The 24,836-nt window shown below is 48.4% G+C and overlaps 1 protein-coding gene across 5 annotated transcripts in view; it reads right to left on the bottom strand.

The window, feature by feature from the left end:
• Positions 1-16,823: 16,823 nt before the first annotated feature.
• The window catches only part of LOC132388651 (gastrula zinc finger protein XlCGF26.1-like), a 29,420-nt gene continuing 21,407 nt past the window's right edge, over positions 16,824-24,836 (bottom strand). For 3 of the 5 annotated variants that reach the window (XM_059961018.1, XM_059961019.1, XM_059961020.1), the window contains exon 3: positions 19,454-24,383. In XM_059961018.1, coding sequence (XP_059817001.1) covers positions 22,339-23,985 — 1,647 coding nt within the window. In that variant the 5' untranslated portion in view covers positions 23,986-24,383 and the 3' untranslated portion in view covers positions 19,454-22,338. Of the gene's footprint in view, positions 19,358-19,453; positions 24,384-24,836 lie in introns of those variants that run through there. The other 2 variants (XR_009510299.1, XR_009510300.1) reach the window with 2 other exon arrangements.

Genomic DNA, 24,836 nt, shown 5'->3' with positions numbered 1-24,836 from the left:
TTTGGGAATTCCCCCAGATTGAACCCATTTACAAAACTCGCGGAGAGTTCTCTGTCACGCCGATATTGCACACCGTCAGCGGGTTCATATGTTCTGGGTCCAATTTCCACCATTTGTAGGAGAGAAAAAACATAAGTTGATGTCTAATCATAATATTCTGCTCTATTGCCCAGACAGGTCAGTAATTTCTCTGCTCCTTTCTCTCTCCCTTGCAGTTAACCTGGTGGCGATTGTTATCCTGTCCCGAGGAAAGTGCGGTCTCTCCAAATGCATCACTCGCTACCTGCTGGGAATGGCAGCGGCCGATCTCCTGGTCGTTATCTCTGACCCTCTGCTGAAGTGGACTGTACTGATATACTTTCCGTCTTCCTTCCTCTATTGGACTCCCGTTTGCAGGGTTGTTCGTTGCCTGCTTTTAGCAAGCACCGGGGTCTCTGTCCGGCTGACAGTCGCGTTCACCTGTGACAGATTTGTGGCCATTTGTTGTGAAAAGCTGAAAACAAAATATTGCACCGAAAGAACGGGGGCTGTGGTTATCGGGACAGTGAGTGTTCTGGGCTGTTTAGAAAGTGTCACTTTCTACTTTACATTGGAGCCTTTGGTGATAATTGATGGAGTTTTCGATGGCTGTGTGACCAAAGAGAGTTTCTATACGTCTCCCTCGTGGGCCGCACTTCGCATGATACATCGCGTTTTCATGCCTTGTCTCCCGTTTGTTCTGATTTTATTGTTCAATGCTCTGACAGTCAGACGGATTTTGTCCGCAAATAAAGTCCGGATGGGGCTCCGGGGCCGCAGCAACGGGAAGAATGAGAAGGACCTGGAGACGGAGAACCGAAGGAAATCGGTGGTTTTACTATTCAGTATAACCGGTAGTTTCATATTTCTGTGGTTAACTCTGCTGGTTTTTGACATCTACGTACTGATTGCAAACATCACTCGTTACTCGGACACGGATCCGATTTATATCGCAGAATCCTCGGCAACGATGCTGCAGATCCTCAGCTCCTGCACCAACACATGTATTTACGCCGTGACACAGAGCAAGTTCAGAGAGGAGCTGAAGAACGCGGTGAAATACCCGCTGAAACTGTTAACCAAATTCCTTAAATCATAGAGCGACTTGTTGGTTTCTGCCGGAGATTTCAGTCAAACACCATGTTTCCTCCAAAATCTATCCACTTGCCGATATGTGGAACCACGGGTAACAACTGAGCGCTCTGAAATACGCATGCGTTTTGTGATGATATATTTCACTAACTGTTTACCCCGTACGGGTGAAATGTGTCCTTCATCAAATGTGTAATATGTAGCGGTCACCTCAGCTGTAATTCACCCCGATGGAGGGTTTATAGTCAGGCCCCGCCGGTTTTATTTTAATAATCTCCGTTACATATGACAGCGTTTTACTCTGGGTTGGTCCAGTTCGGAAGAATCCTTTCCCTTTTCTCCATTCTCTCCGTTGTTTCTGATTCAGCCTTTTCAGTGACGCTCACGGTGTTTTACTCCCAATACCTCTCACGTCGTCCTCGCTCACTCCTTCCCCCACGGCGGTGAGGGGAACGTGATCAGACTGAAACATAGCGGAGTCGTGTGTGTGTGTGTGTGTGTGTGTGTGTGTGTGTGTGTGTGTGTGTGTGTGTGTGTGTGTGTGTGTGTGTGTGTGTGTGTGTGTGTGTGTGTGTGTGTGTGTGTGCGCGCGTGTGTGTGTGTGTGTGTGTAAGTGTGTTTCTTTACTTTTCCAACTCTTTTTCCATCTCCGAACTGCTCCGCTTTGTCCTTTCCTATCTGCCTCTTTATCTCCATTCACATTCTGGGTCCCGTGAAAATCTGTTTCCTCTGTTCCCTATTTCTCTCTGTCCGCACGTCCGGTCTCGTTCTGAACAGAATTTAATCTCATTGCAGACTAGTGAGTTTCACCGTGAGGGAGACGTGATCGGGCTGAAATATAGCCTGTGTGCATTATTTTCCTTCTTTTTCAACTCCATCTCCATCTTCGACCTGCTCCCTCGTTGTCCACGCATATCTCCGGCTTTACCCTTGTTCACATCCCGAGGCCCCGTCACAGTCTGTTTCTTTCCCTCTGTTTCCCTCTGTTCTCTGTTTCTCTGTGGCCACAACTTCCGTCCGGTTGCTGAGTAAAGCAAATCTCACTGCAGGAACATATATTTATATTGATCATCAATGTACGCTGAAAATTAATCAACTTCCGGAGCCACGGGAAAAAAGCTATGTGTTTATTTTTTTCTCTCTCCAACTAACTAAGCTCTACCTGGAAGTTTTATCGATGTATGAAAAATTAAAGAATGATACTGGAAATCCGAATCAAAATTACTTTCAAGGATGTTGTACCGCTTCACAGGTGAGAGTACAACTTTTAATGATGCTTTGATGTTGTTTTATCTGAACTTGATTTCCTTCCTTTTTCAGGACTCCAGGTTATTGCTCTTGCTGTTCCTGCTCAAAGCTCCCAGATTTCTGTTTCCTGGTCAAACAGTGTTGTCAACCAGTTTTTCACTGTCAAGTCGGAGTTCTTGCTCCCATGTGCAGCTTCCCCACCTGAAAGGGACTGAATACGCCTACCCGAAGGTTTTAACTGGATTCCACTCAATGACCAAACAGCTTTCCTTCTTTTTCCTTTTTTTATTTTTATTTTCGCAAGCGTGGCAGTTAATAATTATTAGTCAGTAGTCATAAATAACCAGCGGTAAGTCAGTCATTAGTCTAGTCAAGGATAGTCATAAGTCATAAGGCAGTGGCAGTAGCATTAGCATTAGGATCAGGTGAAAAACTGGCTGCCTGTCGAACTTCGGAGACGATTTCGGACATGCACCTCCGTTTCTCTACTGGATCGTTATGATTCCAAACTGGGTGAACCCTCTTGAAGGTCCTCGAGCTCTTCTTAAGCCTTGCGCCGTTTTCAGGAAGTGCCTGTGTGCGATGATCCCGATGGCGGAGTTCACCCAAACGAAGTGACAGCAGTGCTCCTTTCCCTGAAACAGTCTCAACAATTATTTAAAGTTCGGCATCTTACCGCGGGATGTGACGCTGCTCTCGGACTGCCACTGTGACGCTGCGGGGTCCGCCCAAATGTTCTGGGCAGAAACCGCCCTCAGGCAGAAGGTTCCGTCCTCTCTGCGAGTGAATTCTTGCTCTTCCTTGATACCTTCCTGAAACTCAAGTTTGACTTGACAATCATGCACATTTGGTGGAGATGGCCGAAAGAATCTCTTGCCAAAGACTGAGCAGGTGATCGGCCTCTACCCAGTGTGAACTCGCTGGTGTCTCAGTAGATTAGATGACAGCGTGAATCCTTTCCCACAGTCTGAGCAGGTGAACGGCCGCTCCCCAGTGTGAACTGACTGGTGTGCCAATAGTTTGGACGACTGTGTGAATCCCTTCACACAGACTGAGCAGGTGAATGGCCGCTCCCCAGTGTGAACTCGCTTGTGGTTATGTAGATCAGATGACTGAGTGAATCCCCTCCCACATTCTGAGCAGGTGAATGGCTTCTCCCCAGTGTGAACTCGCTGATGTCTCTGTAAGGTGGATGAATGACTGAATCCTTTCCCACATTCTGAGCAGGTGAATGGCCTCTCCCCAGTGTGAACTCGTTGGTGACTGTGTAGGGTGGATGAATGACTGAATCCCTTCCCACAGTCCAAGCAGATGAACGGCCTCTCCCCAGTGTGAACTCGCTGGTGTTTTTGTAGATCAGATGACTGACTGAATCCCTTCCCACATTCAGAGCAGGTGAATGGCCACACCCCTGTGTGTACTCGCTGGTGTGCCTTTAGTGTGGATGAGCAAGTGAATCCCTTCCCACAGTCTGAGCAGGTGAACGGCCTCTCACCAGTGTGAACACGCTGATGTACCTTCAGTTTAGATGAGCAAGTTAATCCCTTCCCACAGTCTGAGCAGGCGAACAGCCGCTGCCCGGTGTGAACTCCCTGGTGAGCCATTAGGCCAGATGACTGAGTGAATCCTTCCCCACAAATTCAGCAGATGACCAGCCTCTGCCCAGTGTGAACTGCCTGGTGTGTCCACAGGTGGGAAGACCGACTGAACCCCTTCCCGCACACAGAATAGATGAATGGCCTTGCCCAGTATGTAGTTTCAGTTGAGATGACCGAGTGAATCCATTCCCACAGTCTGAGCAGGAAGGGTGGCGGATTGAATCCCTTGCTCCTTAAATATCTAGACAGAGACAGCACAACTGGTGTGTTGTGTTTGAATTCCCATAGACAAATTCCTTGTCGATTTTAACCTGTGAAAAGAGTTAAAAATCCATCAGTGGGTGAAGGACAACATTTGAGATGAGATCACTTGAGTTGCTAAGGTGCGATCTGACATCACACTGTTACAGTGAAGTTCAACACATTGGAGAGTGAAATCACCTTCTAACTGGGCACAGTGCTGGTATCTGGAACGACCCTCAAACTCTCTGATGCTCTATAAGAATGGGGCACTTATGCCATCTCCAATCTGTGACTTGGCTCTGTTTGACTCTGTCCATTTGAATTAGTCCCTCTTCCCACTGAGCTGAAAGGGTGTCTGGCCCCACAGTAACAGAAACCCTCTCACTTAAATAGCATTTGTTGACGTGTAGCTAGGGTTTTCCTTTATGTAATGTTAATATACAGTGCCACAGTTTCAATGCCATGTCAATATCTCCTGGCCTGGCTGGTGGCATAGTGGCATCATGCCAGAATTCGGGACAAAAGGTCCTGAGTTCGAATCCAGCCGGCTCCCCTGCACGCTTTCCATCCGTGCTGGGTTACGAGCTGGTGATCTCTTTGGAAACTCACCCGGCAGAAGTTTCCCCTCATGTTCCCCTGAACGTTTCACCTTTCACCCTTAACCCATAGCCTCTGATTATAGTCACACCCCATCTCAGTGGAGAAAGCCAGCTTGCTTTTACCCTATCTCTAACCCTCATAATTGTAGTATACCTCCATCAAATCTCCCCTCAATCTTCCACATTCCAAGGAATAAAGTCCTGGCCTGTTCAATCTCTCCTTATAACACAAGTCCTCCAGACCTGGGAACATCCTTGTGATGACAAGGAAGGGGTGAGGGAGAATTAAGAGTGAGGGAGAGAGGGAGCAAGAAGTGAGGGCTGGAGTAATCTCGGGATTACTGACTGTGCCACACGGCAGTGACAGTAGTAATGGAATGAGGTGGAGGATAAATGTGTGGCTGAAATATTGGAGCAGGGGGCAGGGATTCAAGTTTCTTGATCATTGGGACCTCTTTTGGGGCAGGAGTAATCTGTACAAAAATGATGGGTTACACTTGAAACCTAGGGGGATCAATATCCTGGCGGGAGATCTGTGAAGGCTACTGGGAGACTTTAAACTAGAATGGTTGGGGGGTGGGAATCAAATTGAAGAGACTAGGAGAGAAGTGGTTAGTTCACAAATAGAGAAAGCTTGTAGACAGTGTGAGGAAATCTAGGAATAATGGTGCATATTTCCCTGAAGGTGGAATCTCATGTGGTGAAGAAAGCTTTTGGTATGCTGGCCTTTATAAATCAGAGCATTGAGAATTGGAGTTGGGATGTGATGTTAAAATTGTAGAAGGCATTAGCGAGGCCAGATTTTGGAGTTTTGTATACAGTTCTGGTCACGAAATTATAGGAAAGATGTCAATAGAGTACAGAGGAGATTTACCAGAATGTTACCTGGGTTTCAGCACCCAAGTTACAGAGAAAGATTGAACAAGTTAGGTCTTCATTATTTGGAGCGTAGAAGGTTGTGGGGGGACTTGATAGAGGTATTTAAAATTATGAGGGGATAGACAGAGTTGACGTGGACAGGTTTTTTCCATTGAGAGTAGGGGAGATTCAAATAAGAGGACATGAGTTGAGAGTTAAGGGGCAAAAGATTAGGGGGCAACACGAGGGGTAACTTCTTTACTCAGAGAGTGCTAACTGTGTGGAACGAGCTTCCAGTGGAAGTGGTAGAGACAGGTTCGATTTTGTCATTTAAAAAAAATTGTATAGGTATATGTACAGGAAAGGAATGGAGGGTTATGGGGTGAGTGCAGGTAAGTGGAATGAGGTGAGAGTAAGCGTTCGGCATGGACTAGAAGGGCCGAGATGGCTTGTTTCCATGCTGTAATTGTTATATGGTTTTACCAGGTACGATTCTGGTCTCCATATCCGACAGCGGGGAGTTTTTACACATACGGGGACCAACTGCAGCTCAACCCTAGCTGATGCGGGTGTTTCTCCTGTTCAGGTGGTGGTGAGGAAGGGGTTAATCTCAGGTTTGTGTAAATCCAGGGCCGGGTACAGTGGGAAAGGGCCGGGACCAAGCCGGACAGCTGGAGGCTCCAGGCTCGCCAGTCTTGCATCCCTGGTTTTAGTTTTGCACTGTGTCGGGATCGCGGGATCAGTTTGTTGTGGTTCCCCAAGCTGGGAGGGTGGACGTGGGTGAAAGGGGCCTGTCTATGTGTCGGTGTGGGGTGAATGGTCAGAAGGGTGTGGGTGTGCGGGGGGTGGTTGGGGTACTGTGGGTTATCGGAAGTAACATGACTTGGGTGGATGGACAAGGGGTAAATTACGTTGTCAACGAAGGTGGATCTGGTCCAATGAATCAGACAGCTCAGCTCGCATGTCCTTTCAGGAGGCCACAATTCTCTCATCATCTTAATCACGGACTAATCTTCCTGTTAACATTGAGTTTGTTACAGAGCCCCAGGTCTGGGAATGACTGGGTGGTAGGAATCAGAGGGTGATGGTGAGAGACTGTTTCTTAGACTCGAGTCCTGTGCTTAGTGACGTTCCCTGGGGTTACGCCCATTGCTACTTGTCATCTATGTCAATAATTTGGTTGAGAAAGTACAGGGTATGGGGAGAGAGTTTGCAGCAAGTTCAAACAAATACTGTTTTTGAAAGAGAGTCAGTATAAACACTCTCCTCTCTTTCCCTCTCCCCACTCAGAACTGACCAAAAGCTACATCAGAGGATGCAAGACCTTGAACTGAGTGACCACTGTGAGGGAATGGGAGTGGTTTCAAAGGGCCGGGCTGCTGGAAGCACATTACCAGACCTGGAGTGATTGGAACTGGGTCTGACAGAGGCATAACTGGTTCTTCTGGGCACATTCAGTCTCACTCCAACTATTTCCTACCTTCCTTTGTACAGGTATGTAATGTCTAAAGGACCAGTGTTTGAGTAAATGAGACTCACCAGACTTTCTCCTGACTGAATCACCGGAATCTCCGAGTCAGATTGGTTTCTCTCCAGTTGATGCTCTCAATCCTTGGGCTGGTTCACTTGTTGTTGTTCCCTCGTCTTACAGTCGTGGTTTGCCTCCAGTTGGGGTTTTTCTTCAAGTAAATCTCTCACCACAGGTCTAACTTTAACCAGAGAGACAATGGAGCACGTTAATAATGAAAAGGAGAACTAAACATTTCTGCGTAATGTTACTAAGAACAAAACTCACTGAGATTTAAACACTGAAGGCAGATTTAACGATCTCAGTGAACAATATTTTATTGCCCCTCACATGTCAAAGAATGATATGGGATAAGAAGGAGCCATCATTCAATCATGGTAAGACATAAGACACAGGAACAGAATTAGGTGAAGCTACTTAGCAATCATGAGTATATTAATCTCTGTCATAAATATACTCAAACGGCAGCCTCAATCAACCTCTGTGGCAACAAATTCCACAGATCAGACACCTTTTGGCCAAAAAAATTTTCTCATCTCAGTTTTAAGGAGAAGCATCTTTATTCTGAGACAGTGCTGTCAGATCGCAGACTCTCCATCCCTCTGAACTCCATTGAGCACAGGTCCAAAACCCTCAAATGCTCCACCGATCATTCCTGGGATTACTTCTGTAAACCTTGTTAGCAATACTCACTCAACACCTCACAAGCCCAAACAGCTCGATTGCTGGGTCGATTTTACCTGGATCAAAAACTGTTACATTCCAGGACCAAACCTCACAATCACACAGCTGAATCTGCCACTCACCGACCCTGAGAGTCTCACACATTGTCCCCACATCTCACACTGGGTAGTGCAATCCGGGATTTCCCCACAACCAATGTCCAGTTGCTCGAAATTTCTGCTTCATTGCAGGACGAACATCCAGCCCCATCTGTAGAAGCTCAAACCAAAGTCAAAGCTAAAACACCAAGAGTTCCATTTGCCTGGAAAGCCGATCACAGGATTAGAGCCGAAACACCAACTCTCCCAGTACTCTTTGCTGCCAGCAAAATGCTGCAGTGTGTCAGCCCGCCACTGTTCATAAACGAGCACCTCCACACCAATGCACAACAGAACTGGGACCTGATGACCCTCCGGCATTCCAGCTAACAATAACCGATTCTGGAAATGATCAGCGAGGCCAAAGGTACAAAAGAACACTTCACGATGAAGACAAGGGTTGGAAGAAAGTTTGCTGATATATAACATTGAGGAGGTGGGATACAAGGCGGACTGAGGATGACCCAGATGGTTGGTGTATATCACTGAAGCGGAGTTGGGTGTTGTGAGGAGACTGGACAGAGTTTGAACAAGATGAACAGATGGAACCAGGTGGGAGAAGGGATCAAGGACGATCACTGATGGTCCTCCAGCAACACATAGGTACTGAATGAATAGTACATACTATTGTACAAAAGATTCTAAAATGACAGAATTAGCAAAAATAACAAGAACTTTACCAGATATACTGTGGCCCTCACCAAATTTTTATCTACACACCATAGAAAGTTTCCCATCCAGACACTTCACGCTTTGCATGGTAACTGCTCCGCCCGTGACTGTGAGGAACAGCAGAGACCTTTGGATCCAGATCAGCACATCACAGAAACCATCCTCCCCCCTAGACTTCCCAGTCCCTCGGTAAAGCAGGCAGTAAAATCAAAGATCCCCACAATCTGGGACCCACCCCAATCCGGGAGGAGACACAACAGCAATAAAGCTCCAGGACAAATGTGAGGAGCCTCAGGAAGCGAGGCGAGTTCGGGGGAAGTTAACGGGACTCAGTGGCCGACATCAGATTTCCACAACACAACATGGAGGATGCGTGACCACCCACCTGGAGATTGTGAACATGCACAAAGAGATCGTTACATCTATGGTTAAATGGGAGGGGCAAATGGGATCACGTGACCGGTGGGGTCTAACACTCCAGACGTAGACTCCAGCTTCCCAGCACTCAGTGGAAATAAACAGACGCCCCTCACATCTCCTCTCACCTTAACTGTGTCAGATATTTCAAACCCCCAGGAAAAAACATACCCTCTGTCCACTCTATCTATTCCTCTCATAATCTTATAAACGTCCATCCAGTCTCACCCCAGCCTGCGCCGCTCTGGAGAAAACAACACAAGTTTGTCCAGCCTCTTGTTATAGCTCATGCCCTCTAATCCAGTCAGTATCCTGGTAAAACTGTTCTGCACCCTCTCCAAAGCCCCGACATCCTTCCGAGAATGGGGGCGACCAGAACTGCATGAAACACTCCAGATGTGGTCTAAATAGTTTAACAAAGCTGCAACACAACTTCCCGACTTTTGAACTCAGTGCTTCAACTAATAAAGACAACCATGCCATTTGCTTCTTAACCACCCGATCAATCTGTGCTGTCTCTTTCAGGGAGCGATGAACTTGGAGTCTAAGATCCCTCTGATCATCGACACTGTTCAGGGTTTTACATTTAACACTGTACTGTCTCATACATTCAGGGGTGCAGTGCTACCAGAGCTCACCGGAGAGCCGCTCCGACACCTCTGTAAAACAGTCAAAATAAACAAGCGGGGAATTTAACAACCCCGGATATTAAATAGAGCGAATTTTACAGAAGCGGGGGTGTTGGCTGGTGGGGAGAAATACCACTAATAACATTAGGATATTTGATTGTTTTTGGTGAAATCCTGGAGCTGTGACTGTTTTTTATTTAGGTATTTGTGAAATTCCTTCTCGCTCGTCCCGTTGTCCAAGGAATTTGGGAAATACCTGTACACAAATGCAAGCATTTTTCCGCTCTTTCCAATGGATACCATTGGATTCCAGGAAGGAGCTATATTAAGCACGGAATGAACATCGAAACCCATGTTTAACAGTCGAAAATAATGAAAGAAAAATATACAAGCTAATCATCCAAAATCCTCTTCTACACCTGGTTAAATTTAGTTTTGTTTTGGAAGCCAAATGGAAAAAAAAATTCTAGGCTACAAGAGAGCTTTACGTCATTTCATATCATTAGTAGCTGATTAACTCCTTGGCCTCGCTCCACCAACTGTAGTTGATTGAAAAGAGGCTTTTTTTCTCTTTGTGTTGATAGGAAAAAAGAGTAACTTAGTGAGGCAATGAACGAGATGAAATGCATTTCCAAACCTCCCAAATGGTTGCTCTCCTCCCGTTAACATTTGTCACTTCCAAAATACAATATTTTCTATTCGTATAGTTGCGATAATAATTTATGTAAAGATTCAAGCTTCTTTAACTTTTTATATATTTAAACACTAAACTGGATGTATGAAGGTCGAACCATGTAACACCAGACGTGTGAGGATATTTTGTGTATCGACACTCACAGGTACACTTCAATATATTGAGAAAGGGATGGAGCAGTGGACCCAGAGTGAAGTGATAAGCAGGTGAGAGGACGTACAAAGACAGAGGGGATGAGAGGGAGTGGGACGGAGGGGTGTGAGGTAAATTTGTTCACCGGAAGGGGAAATCGATATCCATGCCATCAGGGTGGGGGGGGGCACCCAGACGGAATACAAGTTGCTGATCCCGCACCCTGAGGGTGGCCTCATCTTGGCAAGGGATGGGATGACACGTCGGAACGGGAATGGGAATCGGAATTGAAATGTCTGGACACCGGGAAGTCCCGCTCGGAGTGGATGGTTGAAAGATTAATTTATTATCAAAGCAGGAATTCATAAATAACGCTGAGTTTTTTTTTCCTTCTCCAGAGAACCATGAAACAAAGAAAACGTGAAAGTCGTTCAGAGAGAGAAAAAAATGAAACTCCCTCCCCACCCCCCGCATCAGAAAGGACGGCATCCCGATCATCAACCCCCAAAACCCACCCCTCCTCCCCGCACAAAAGGGAAGAAAAATATCGACACCCTGTAGCGGTGTGCTACAAGCAGCGCTAAAATTACGACACGGAGTCGGTAACTGCAGTCGAAGGAAAAACTTTATTCGAAAACTTCAGCCTCACTTTTAAGCCTCTGTCAACCGGCCCCCCATGGCGAAGAGGCTCCAAAGCTCGGTGCTCGCAAACCCCCGTAGGCTATCTAATTGTGAGTCGGTTCGGATACGCTAGGAAATGAGGCGCTACATAACCCCCCCCCCCCAGAACCGGCGATACACCCCCCAATGTCCACAGCCTGGGCCAGAACCTGCTTGGGAGGTCGGCCTCTGCGCCGAGGCGCCGGAAACTCGGCCGGTTGCGCCAGGTCCACATGGGCCGGCTTGAGGCGGTCCACCGTGAAAACCTCCTCCTTCCCCCCAACGTCCAGCACGAACGTGGACCCGTTGTTCCGGAGCACCGTAAACGGCCCCTCGTATGGCCGCTGCAGCGGCGGCCGATGCCCGCCCCTTCGTACAAACACAAACTTACAGTTCTGTAGGTCTTTGGGTACGCAGGTCGGGTGCCGCCCATGCTGTGACGTGGGTATGGGGGCCAGGTTACCGAGCTTCTCGCGAACTCTGCCCAGGACTGCAGCGGGTTCTTCCTCTTGCCCCCTCGGGGCTGGCAGGAACTCCCCGGGGACGGCCAGGGGCGCGCCGTATACCAACTCGGCCGACGAGGCGTGCAGGTCGTCCTTGGGCGCTGTGCGGATGCCGAGAAGGACCCAGGGAAGCTCGTCCGCCCAGTTGGCTCCTCGCAGGCGGGCCATGAGGGCCGACTTCAGGTGACGGTGGAAACGCTCCACTAGCCCGTTCGACTGTGGGTGGTAGGCAGTGGTGTGGTGCAGCTGAGTCCCCAAAAGGCTGGCCATAGCTGACCACAGGCTGGAGGTGAACTGGGCGCCTCTGTCGGAGGTAATGTGGGCTGGTACACCAATGCGGGATATCCAGGTGGCGAGCAGGGCTCGGGCGCAAGATTCGGAGGTGGTGTCGGTGAGCAGGACCGCCTCTGGCCATCTTGTGAACCGGTCCACGATAGTCAGGAGGTAACGCGCTCCGCGCGACACTGGCAGGGGGCCCACGATATCCACATGAATGTGGTCGAAACGCCGGTGGGCGGGATGGAACTGCTGCGGTGGGGCTTTGGTGTGCCGCTGAACCTTGGCCGTCTGGCAGTGCATGCACGTTCTGGCCCATTCACTGACCTGTTTGCGGAGACCGTGCCAAACGAACCTGCTGGAAACCAGCCGGACAGTTGTCCGGATGGAGGGATGCGCCAAGTTATGAATGGAGTCGAAAACACGTCGCCGCCAGGCTGCGGGGACGACCGGACGGGGCCGGCCGCTGGCGACGTCACAGAGTAGGGTCCTCTCACCTGGGCCCACGGGGAAGTCCTGGAGCCGCAAACCAGAGACTGCAGTCCTGTAACTCGGAATCTCCTCATCTACCTGCTGTGCCTCTGCCAGTGCCTCAAAGTCTACCCCTTGGGAAAGGGCATGAACGGTAGGGCGAGAGAGCGCATCCGCCACGACATTGTCCTTACCCGAGACGTGCCGGACATCCGTTGTGTATTCAGAGATGTAGGACAGGTGGCGTTGCTGGCGGGATGACCAGGGGTCGGATGCTTTCGTAAACGCAAAGGTAAGCGGTTTGTGGTCCGTGAACGCGGTGAAGGGCCGGCCTTCTAGGAAGTACCTGAAATGCCGGATTGCCAGGTAGAGCGCCAACAGTTCCCGGTCAAAAGCACTGTACTTGAGCTCGGGTGGCCGCAGGTGTTTGCTGAAAAACGCCAGGGGTTGCCAGCGACCTGCGATGAGCTGCTCCAGCACCCCACCGACTGCCGTGTTTGATGCGTCCACTGTGAGGGCGGTAGGGGTGTCCATTCGGGGATGTACTAGCATTGCGGCGTCAGCCAAAGCTTCCTTCGTTTGAACGAAAGCGGCGGCGGACTCCTCGTCCCAGGTAATGTTCTTGCTCGGACCCGACATCAGGGCGAACAGGGGGCGCATGATCCGGGCAGCTGAAGGGAGGAAGCGGCGGTAGAAATTGACCATACCTACGAATTCCTGAAGGCCTTTGATCGTGGTGGGTCGGGGGAAGTGGCGGACCGCATCTACCTTAGCGGGCAGAGGGGTTGCCCCGTCTTTAGTAATCCTGTGGCCCAGGAAGTCAATGGTATCAAGTCCGAACTGGCATTTGGCAGGGTTGATTGTAAGACCGTACTCACTCAGTCGGGCGCAGAGTTGACGGAGGTGGGACAGATGCTCCTGACGACTGCCGCTGGCTATGAGGATGTCATCCAAATAGATGAACGCGAAGTCCAGGTCTCGTCCCACCGCGTCCATTAACCGCTGGAACGTCTGTGCGGCATTCTTCAGGCCGAACGGCATGCGGAGGAACTCGAAGAGGCCAAACGGGGTGATGAGAGCCGTTTTGGGGACGTCGTCAGGATGCATCGGGATTTGATGGTACCCTCGGACAAGGTCGACCTTGGAGAAGATCCGGGCGCCGTGCAGGTTTGCCGCAAAGTCCTGAATGTGCGGCACAGGGTAGCGGTCCGGTGTGGTAGCCTCGTTCAGCCTGCGGTAGTCGCCGCACGGTCTCCAGCCCCCCGTCGCTTTGGGCACCATGTGCAGGGGGGAAGCCCAGGGGCTGTCGGACCGCCGGATGATCCCCAATTCCTCCATTCTCTGGAACTCCTCCTTCGCCAGTCGGAGCTTGTCCGGGGGAAGCCGCCGAGCACGGGCATGGAGGGGTGGTCCCTGTGTCGGGATGTGGTGCTGTACGCCGTGCCTGGGCATGGCTGCTGTGAACTGCGGTGCCAGAACCGATGGGAACTCCGCCAGGACCCTGGTGAAATCGTTGTCGGACAGCGTGATGGAGCCGAGGTGAGGGGCTGGCAACTGGGCCGCGCCCAGGGAGAACGTCTGAAAGGTCTCGGAGTGTACCAGTCTCTTCCTGGGCAGGTCAACCAGCAGGCTGTGAGCTCGCAAAAAATCCGCACCCAGAAGCGGTTGGGCTACGGCGGCCAGTGTGAAGTCCCACGTGAACTGGCTGGGGCCGAACTGTAGCTGCACCTGACGGGTGCCATAGGTCCTTACTGTGCTGCCATTCACGGCCCGCAGGGGGGGGACCCGGTGCCCTGCTGCGGGTGTCGTAACTCGTCGGAGGTAAAACGCTGACCTCAGCCCCAGTATCGACCAAAAACCGGCGTCCCGACCTGCTATCCCACACATACAGGAGGCTATCCCGATGGCCAGCCGCGGTAGCCATCAGCGGCGGCTGGCCCTGGCGTTTCCCGGGAACTTGCAGGGCGGGCGGCAACGGCGGGCTTCTGCGCCCCACCGCTGGTGGTAGAAGCACCAGTGGTCATTGGGCCGGGGGTTAGTGGGCTCTGCGGCCGGGCCTGGACTGGTTTGCTGCCCGGAGCGTGGCTGGGAGATCTGTGCGATGGACGCCCCGCTCACCTTTTTGGCGTTCCACAGCAAGTCCGCCCGGGCTGCCACCTTCCGGGGGTCACTGAAATCCGCGTCGGACAGCAGCAGGCGTATGTCCTCGGGCAGCTGCTCCAGGAATGCCTGCTCAAACATGAGGCCGGTGTGTCCCTCGGCCAGAGACAACATCTCATTCATTAAAGCCGATGGAGGTCTGTCGCCCAAGCCGTCCAGGTGCAGTAAACGGGCAGCCCGCTCGCGCCGTGAGAGTCCGAAAGTCCTGAGGAGCAGAGCTTTGAATTCCGTGTACTTGCCGTCTGCCGGGGGCGACTGTACGAACTCCGCGACCTGGGCAGCTGTGTCCTGGTCGAGGGAGCCCACCACGTAGTAGTAGCGGGTGTCTTCTGAGGTGATCCGGCGAACGTGGAATTGGGCTTCGGCTTGCTGGAACCATAGGTCCGGGCGCTGTGTCCAGAAACCCGGCAGTTTCAACGAAACCGCATGAACAGAGGCGGCGTCGGTCATTTCTGGTCCAAAAATCGTTTGGACCGTCGGGGTCACCAATTGTAGCGGTGTGCTACAAGCAGCGCTAAAATTACGACACGGAGTCGGTAACTGCAGTCGAAGGAAAAACTTTATTCGAAAACTTCAGCCTCACTTTTAAGCCTCTGTCAACCGGCCCCCCATGGCGAAGAGGCTCCAAAGCTCTGTGCTCGCAAACCCCCGTAGGCTATCTAATTGTGAGTCGGTTCGGATACGCTAGGAAATGAGGCGCTACAACCCGTTAAAAAAACACTCCTACCCGACAAAACTGCGGAGGAGCCGGTATCACCAGTGTCGAGGCGGCCGCATCGGGAGCAGCGGACACAACGGGCGACCCCGGAAGATTCACAGGTGAAGTGTCGCCTCACCTGGAAGGATGTTTGGACAACGGAGAGAGTTCGGCCGTCCGGGCCTGTCACTGTGACACCCCGAACTCCACATCAAATCCGTCCAAACGAATCTGGGCGAACTTTAATGACCAATAAATATAATTCCTCTCAGCGATCAGCTGTCTGAATGATCCCCTGACTCTGAGAGGAAGGAGTATCTATGGTCCACACTGTCAGGGTGTTGAGTTTACCAGGAGTCAAAGACTGCAGGGACGAGAGGTTTTCTGTTGACTAATACACTGTGTGTGGACCCCGCTGGCAATTCTGGTGTTGTGACCCGAATCGAGACAAACACCACGCTGCCCACTCCACCAACAACACGGCACAGCCGTACACATAACAGGGGACTTTACATCCCACAACACTGGATTCAGTGATGAAACCCCTGATTAATGTTGTCGTCTCACCGAAAAGTCCATTAACCCTAACCCTGCAATATGGTGTAAAATCCCGCTCCCCATATTAACACGGGTTATACAGACCAAAGAGCAAACTGCCGGAGGAACTCAGTGGGTCGGACAGCATCTGTGGAGGGAGATGGACCGTAAACATTTCGGGCCGAGACCCTCCCTCTGGACTGAGAGTGGAGGGGAAATAGAGAAGAGGTGAGGGGTAGGGATGGGGCATGAGCTGGGGAGTGAGAGGTGGATTCAGGTGAGGGGGGAGGTGGAAGGTGAAAATAGTGACAGGGGTGGGAGCTCAGTGGTTGGGGCAACACGGAGCTGCAGAAGATGGAAATTAATTCCATAAACAATGAGGTTAGAGAGTATTCGTTATAGAGAGTGCAATGAAGATTCACCTGACCGATCCCTGGAGAGGTGGGGTCATAACCTGAAGAAAGATCAAATGTGGTAACTCTAAATGTCATTTAGAGAATCGAGGACTGCGAGGTGAACACATTGAAATGCAGAACATCATTACCGGTTGAACCAGTGATCCCAGTCTCTGAAAAAGGGGATGGGAATCGAGCCCGTGACTCTGTGACCTGGGGGTGGAGGGAAAGGGATCGGGGTAGATATGGTGTGGAAAAGTAGACATGTATCTGGTGTAAATATGGAATAATGTGGGGAATGCGGCGGATGGGTCGGGCAGTGTGTGAGGGCCGAGGAGCAGAGTCACCAGTTCAGGAGGGAGACCCTCCACCCGTCACCTGATCCCGTTTCCTGTTCACGTTTTTCTGCAGATCTGCAGCATTTGCGGGTCACTGCTCTACGTGTACATGTAGCTTCACCTTTGTCCCCTTCAGACAACGCAGTGAGATCCGGATCAAATAGCTCCACACAATTAAATTAGATTATTACATTTACACAATTAGAATAGCTTATTACATTTTTTTTATATTTTTGTACTTTCTATACATATACTTACTTTAAGTCACAATTGTTAAGATCTTTTGTTAATTAGGTTCTACTGCTACCGCAGAGACAACGAATTTCATGGCATATGCTGGTGCTATTAAACTTGATTCTGATATTGATATGGGAGACCCACCGCCGGTCACCTGATCCCAGTTACTGCAGATCGTAATGGGAGATTGAAGCATTTACCATATATTTGCTTTCCACAGAAATGACAACTGGTCAGTTTCCTTCTGTGGTTCCGGAGCAGAAGCTCAGTCTGTCTAATATTTCCACACAATTAAAGTGGTGTATTTGTTTATTATCATCACGTACTGAGCTACAGTGAAAATCTTGCCTGATGTACCATCCACACAGATCGATACATTACAACAGTACATTGAGCTCATAGACAACAAAAAAATAACTGTAACAAAGTATTATGGCTGCAGAGAAAGTGCAGTGCAGATAGACATATGGTGCAGGGTCACGTCGAGTTACATTGTGAGGTCGAGTCCATTTTATCATTCATTTGGCTTATAACTGCAGACAGGAAGCCATCCTTCAGCCTGGTGTTACGCACTTTAAGGCTTTTGTATCTCTCCGCCAATGTGGGAGCGGGTTTGCAGCAAGAATGTCCAGGTTATGAGGTTCTTTGTGTACATGGCCTGCTTTTCCGAGGGAGGGGAAGTGTAGGGAGAGTCCATGGAGTGGAGGCTTGTTTCTCTGATGTTCTCTGCTCTCCAAAGTTCTCTGCAGTTCCTTGCAGTCATGGGCAGAGCAGTAGCCATACAAAGGCATGAAGTATCGACAAGGAGCTCAGAGACCTCGGCCTTCACCCTGCCTTGTGTAGCTGGATCCTGGACTTCCTGTCAGATCACCAGCAGGTGGTAAGAGTGGGCTCCATCTCCTCTGTCTCTCTGACCCTCAGCACACATACCCCACAGGGTTGTCACTTTGGCCCTCTCCTTTACTCTCTGTGCACCCATGACTTGTGTTGCCACCCACAGCTCCAATCTGCTAATTAAATTTGCTGAGAATACTACATTGATTGGCCTAATCTCAAATAATATCTTTCAATCGATCAAATGCCTCCTGACAAGGTTCAGTCCAAACAAACTTTTCACCCTTCTTCAGGAGATTAGTCAGAGGAAGAGCGAGAGCAGCAAAGTTCTTACAGAACTTACGATAATATCCATCCATTCCCAGAAACCTTCTAAGAGCCTTCTTACCAATCAGAGATATGCTCTTCCCAAGTGTCACTCCCTGTGACTAAGTCATCAATATAGGCATCTGTGTGTTCTAACCCTCGAATTTCAAAATTAATCATTCTCTGGGATGTTCCTGGAGCATTTTTCTTTCCAAAAAGCAAAACATTGTATTCATACAACCTAGATGGTGTCGCAAAGGCAGAAATTTCTCTATGTCTGTCCGTCAATGGAACACACCAATACCCTGTCAACAGATCAATCTTTGTAAGAAATTAGCTATTCCAACTTTATCGATGCAATCATCTATCCTAGCGATAGGATAGGCATCTGTTTTTGTTACTTCATTTACCTTCCCATAATCTGTGCCCCTGAGACCTACTGAATCTGTTTCCACGCTTACAACAATTGCTCAGCCAATTTACATTCTCTACGTTCATGCGATATGGGTGTTGTTTAATCGGTTTGGCTTGACCAATATCTGCATCATGTAATGAGACCGTGGTTTGCTTGCGAACATCGCAAAAGAAATCTTTAAACTTCAGAATTAATTCCTTCAGCTGTTGTTGCTTTGGCTGCAGATGAGCCAACTTGTTATCAATATTTTCTGGAACAACGGAGTTCATTAGCCTAACTGGGACCATGTTTGGCTTGTGAAAAGTCTCAGACGAGTCAATTGTTTCAAGCTCAGTGTTACCAGATTCATATGTTTTGACAACAACACTCACAGATGGTGCCTGATTGTCAAAACAAGGCTTTATCATATTTATGTGTGCCAGGTGTGTTAGTTTACGTAGGTTGTGTGTTGTAATAACATAATTCACATCATTAAATTGAGAGACTATTTCATACGGTCTATTGAATTTCACCTGAAGTGGATTCGTCAACATAAGGCAAGCACCTTATCTCACACCTGGTATTTTCTTTCACAACCCTGCTTATCAAACCAACACTTCATTTTGTTTTGAGAAATCTTTAAGTTTTGTCTCGCTAGACCACAGAATTGGTGTAGTTTATTTTTGAAATTTAAAACATAGTCTAACAAGTTAACATGTACATCCCCATCAATCCACCGCTCCTTTTACAAGGTCAAAGGTCACCTCACTCTGCGTCCAAATACGAGTTCAAATGGAGTAAAGCCCAATGATTCCCGAACCGACTCTCTTACTGCGAACAAAAGCAAATGTATTCCTTCATCCTAGTCGTTTCCATTTTCAACACAGTATGTCTTAATCATTGTTTTGTGGGTAGAGTGAAATCTTTCTAAAGCCACTTGTGATTCCGGATGGTATGTAGACGATGTAATTTGTTTTGCTCCCAGTTCATAAACTACCTGCTGGAATAACCCAGATGTAAAATTACTTCCTTGATCAGACTGGATTTCTTGAGGCAAATCAAATAAAGTAAAAAAAAACTCAGTAAGAGCCTTCGACACAGTTTTATCTTTAATATTTCTGAGCAGTATTGTCTCTGGGAATCTGGACGCAGTACACATAATAGTTAGCAGATACTGATGGCCAGCTTTAGTCTTTGGCAATGGGCCAACATAATTCTCTATAACTTTAGAAAAGGGTTCACAGAATGCAGGTATAGACCACAGTGGGGCCACTGGGGTGACCTGATGAGGTTTAGCCAAAACTTGACAAGTGTGACAAATCCCAGCATTAATTTCTGGTTTACCCTGGTCATCCCTGCTACTCTTTTCGAAACTCTTATTCAGGGTAACCATACGCTTATGAGTTGAAGCAAACTGATCTGCTAATCTAGCAGACTCCTGCATAGTGGCAGCATCATTTCCATCTAAATATGTCTTTATGTCATCAGGGACACACTTATTGAATTCTTCAGTTAAAACCAACACGTTCAAGCTGTTAAAATCATCATTTACATTTTTATATGTGCACCAGCGGGCAATACACACAAATTACTCATAAGCAAATTTCATATAAGTCTGGTTCACAGGTTTCTTCAAATTTCTAAACTTTTGCCTTTATGCTTCTGGGACCAACTCATAAGCTTTGAGCACAGCCTGCTTCACTAGGTCATAATGTGTGGTGCGTGGCCAGCTGGTTAGGGTGTTGAACTAGTGATCTGAAGGTCATGTTTTCGAGCCTCAGCCGAGGCAGTGTGAGTGTTTTTGAGCAAAGCACTGAACCACACACTGCTCCTGCACGTTTATAGCCCAGTGGCGATGATTGGTGCAGTATAAAAAAAAATCAGCTGCTTCATCAACTGGCAAAGCAGTATAGGCATGCTAAGCCTTTCCCTTTATCACACTTTATGAGACAATTTTCTGTCTGTTTTTCTGCCTCTCTAGCCTCAAACTGCCTCTGCCTTTCCGCAGCCTCCATCTTTAATTTTTCTCACTTGTACTGGAGCTCAAGCTCACGAGGTTCACTTTCAGGAAACACCTCCAACTCCTCCACTTTAAACACACCCTCAGATACATAATGTTCAGCTATCACCCTCTGCATCTGTGCCCTCCTCATTGTCAATTTCACCTTAACAAGTTTTAACCTTTCAGCAATACTCAACAACTCAACCCTTCTGGCGTCCTCTAATGCCTCAGAGGTTGGCGCTTCCTGACATCGATCAACATCCATTGCTGCAAATTTCCCAAACAGAAATAAATCTAAAGAGTTTTCCCCAATGAAATTGATAATTAATCAATCCTCAAATTTGATCATAACCCAGATGCAGGAGAACCGTAACGCTTCAGAAACGAACCAGCAGCAACAGACTACTACTGGAGTCTGTTTTTGATGTGAAAACCACAATGCTTATTAGTATCCACTTATAATATAGTAACTTAAGCAAGTTAAACGAAAATTAACAGTGTTATGTGTATATATGTGTGTAAATTTAACTCCCAAACTATTGAGCTCAGGGGAAACAAGGCTTGGAGTCCTGAGATTGTAAAGTATGAAAGTTCAGTTTATCCACAAAATAGGTGATGGGAGAGATATTTGTAATTTAGGGTAAATGTCAAGAGAAGGCAGTTATGTCGAACAGCAAGGGAGATGAGGCTGCGTGCAGAGCTATGGTGGAAATCTTTGTCAGATGGTACGAGCAGAATCATCTGCAGCTTAATGTGAAAAAGACTAAGGAGCTGGTGGTGGACCTGAGGAGGGCTAAGGCACCGGTGACCCCTGTTTCCATCCAAGGCATCAGTGTGGACATGGTGGAGGATTAAAAATATCTGCGGATACGAATTGACAATAAACTGGACTGCTCAGAGAACACTCAGGCTGTTAACAAGAAGGGTCAGAGCCATCTCTATTTCCTGAGGAGACTGAGGTCCTTTGACATCTGCCGGACGATGGTGAGGATGTTCTACGAGGCTGTGGTGACCAGTGCTATCATGTTTGCTGTTGTGTGCTGGGAAAGAAGGTTGAGGGTAGCAGACACCAACAGAATCAACAAACTCATTCGTAAGGGCAGTGATGTTGTGAGGGTGGAACTGGACACTCTGACAGTGATGTCAGAAAAGAGAATGCTGTCCAAGTTGCATGCCATCTTAGACAATGACTCCCATCCGCTCCATAAAGTACTGGTTAGGCACAGGAATACATTCAGCCAGAGACTCATTCCACCGAGATGTAACACTGAGCATCACAGGAAGGCATTCCTGCCTGTGGCCATCAAACTTTTCAAATCTTCCCTCGGAGTGTCAGACACCCTGAGCCAATAGGCTGGTGCTGGACTTATTTCCACTTGCAAAGATTAACTTATTATTATTTAATTATTGATGGTTTCATATTGCTATATTTCTACACTATCTTGGATGGTGCGGCTGTAACGAAACCCAATTTTCCTCAGGATCAATAAAGTACGTCTGTCTGTCTGTCTGTTCTGCAGGTTCCACAGTGTTAAAATGAGAGAACAGTTGCTGTAGATTTTATCCATCATCTTTACAAATCTACATACGAATTATCACCGAATGTGACTTGTCATGAGGGGTATCATCTTCAAATGAATGACCACATCACACACAGGCAAGGGTTAACACATAAGTGGTCTAAACAGGATATCCCAAATCAGATCCACTCCTATGGGTTAAATGAGGTGACAACCACACATTCGATGTACGGCGAATGGATAATTAACCCACCCTTGTGGGCCTAGGAATGTTCTAAACAGTGACCTTTGGCCACTATTTCCCTGGTTTCAATCCTTTCATTTTTCATCCGTCTCCGTCTGACTCTGAGTGTCTGTGTCCTCGGTTAAAACGAAACAAGCTGCGAGCGATGTAAACAAGCTGCAAGTCAGACTTCTTAATTTCTCTCTCTTAAAATGACAGTCCACAGCAAACGAAACCTAGGGATTCATAACAACGGCCACTCCCCAATATGAATTGACGTGTTCCAGTAGTTGGGATGACTGAGTGAATCCCTTCCCACACTCTGAGCAGGTGAACGGCCTCTCTCCAGTGTGAACTCGCTGATAACTCAGTAGGGTGGATAGATCAGTGAATCTCTTCCCACAGACTGAGCACGTGAACGGCTTCTCCCCAGTGTGAACTCGATGATGTCTCTGTAGATTGGATAACTGAGTGAATCTCTTCCCACATTCTGAACAGTTAAACGGCTTCTCCCCAGTGTGAATTCGCTGATGCTTCCGTAGGGTGGATGTATCAGTGAATCTCTTCCCACATTCTGAGCAGGTGAACGGCTTCTCCCCAGTGTGAACTCGCTGATGACAAAGTAGGGCGGATGAATCAGTGAATCTCTTCCCACATTCTGAGCAGGTGAACGGCTTCTCCCCAGTGTGAACTCGCTGGTGTCTCTGTAGGTGGGATGACTGAGTGAATCCCTTCCCACAGACTGAGCAGGTGAATGGCTTCTCCCCAGTGTGAACTCGCTGATGATTCCGTAGGGTGGATGAATCAGTGAATCTCTTCCCACATTCTGAGCAGATGAACGGCTTCTCCCCAGTGTGAACTCGCTGACGACTCAGTAGGGTGGATGTATCAGTGAATCGCTTCCCACAGACTGTGCAGATGAACGGCTTCTCCCCAGTATGAACTCGATGATGTCTCTGTAGATTGGATGACTGAGTGAATCCCTTCCCACAGACTGAGCAGGTGAATGGCTTCTCCCCAATGTGAACTTGCTGGTGTGCCAGTAGGTGGGATGACCGAGTGAATCCCTTCCCACACTCTGAGCAGGTGAACGGCCTCTCTCCAGTGTGAACTCGCTGATGCCTCAGTAGGGTGGATAGATCAGTGAATCTATTCCCACAGACTGAGCATGTGAAAGGCTTCTCCCCAGTGTGAACTCGATGATGTCTCTGTAGATTGAATAACTGAGTGAATCTCTTCCCACATTCTAAGCAGGTAAACGGCTTCTCCCCAGTGTGAACTCGCTGATGCTTCCGCAGGGTGGATGAATCAGTGAATCTCTTCCCACATTCTGAGCAGGTGAACGGTTTCTCCCCAGTGTGAAATCGCTGATGCTTCTGTAGTGCGGATGAATCAGTGAATCTTTTCCCACATTCTGAGCAGGTAAACGGCTTCTCCCCAGTGTGAACTCGCTGGTGTCTCTGTAAGTGGGTTGACTGAGTGAATCCCTTCCCACAGACTGAGCAGGTGAACGGCTTCTCCCCAGTGTGAACTCGCTGATGACTCTGTAGGGTGGATGAATAAGTGAATCTCTTCCCACATTCTGAGCAGGTGAACGGCCCCTCCCCAGTGTAAACTCGCTGATGACTCTGTAGGTGGGATGACTGAGTGAATCTCTTCCCACAGACTGAGCAGCTGAATGGCTTCTCCCCAGTGTGAACTCGCTGATGTACCAGTAAGGTGGATGACTTAGTGAATCCCTTCCCACATTCTGCGCAGGTGAAAGGCCTCTCTCCAGTGTGAACTCGCTGGTGACTCTGTAGGGTGGATGGCTGAGTGAATCCCTTCCCACAGACTGGGCAGGTGAATGGCTTCTCCCCAATGTGAACACGCTGGTGAGCCATTAGGTCAGATGACAGAGTGAATCCTTTCCCAGATGTTCAGCAGATGACCAGCCTCTGCCCAGTGTGAACTGACTGGTGTGTCCACAGGTGGGAAGACCGACTGAACGCCTTCTCACACACAGAACAGGTGAATGGCCTTGCCCAGTGTGAAATTACTGATGTACCTTCAATTGTGATAACCGACTGAATCCATTCCCACTGTCTGAACGGGTGAACAGCCTTTCTCCTGTGTAAAATGACGGGTTGCCAGTTGGTCAAATGACCGAATAAATCCCTCCCCACAGTTGAGCAGGAAGGATGGTCGATTGAATCCCTTGCTCCTTAAATATAGACAGAGACAACAAAACTGGTGTGCCGTGTTTTAACTTCCTGGAGACAAATTCCTTCTTGTTTTTAACCTGTAAAAAGATTTACAAAATCCATCAATGGGTGTAGGACAACATTTCAGATGAGATTACTTCAGTTACCAAGGTTTGACCTGGTATCGCACTGTTTCAGTGAGGTTCTACCCAAGTTGGACAGAGAAATCATCTCCTGACTGGGCAGAGTGCTGGTATCTGGAATGACCATCAATTCTTTGATGCTCTTCCTGTTTCTATAAGAATGGGGCATTTCTGTCATCTCCAATTTGTACCTTGGTGGAGTTAGACTCTCTCCATTGGTATTATTCCCTGTTCCTGCTGAGCTGCATGGGTGCCTGGCCCCACAGTAACAAAACCAGTCTCATGCAATTAGTCTTTCTTGATGTGCATCTAGGATTTTCTTTTATGTATTATTAACGTAAAGTGCCACAGTTTTAATGCCATATTAAAAATTCCTGTTGAGGTGAGTGGTTGGTCCGCACAACTGTT

The sequence above is a fragment of the Hypanus sabinus genome, unplaced genomic scaffold (genome assembly GCF_030144855.1).
Source record: "Hypanus sabinus isolate sHypSab1 unplaced genomic scaffold, sHypSab1.hap1 scaffold_371, whole genome shotgun sequence".
Lineage (NCBI taxonomy): Eukaryota > Metazoa > Chordata > Chondrichthyes > Myliobatiformes > Dasyatidae > Hypanus > Hypanus sabinus.
Note: the sequence above shows the minus strand (reverse complement) of the source record. Positions and strands in the feature narration are given on the sequence as shown.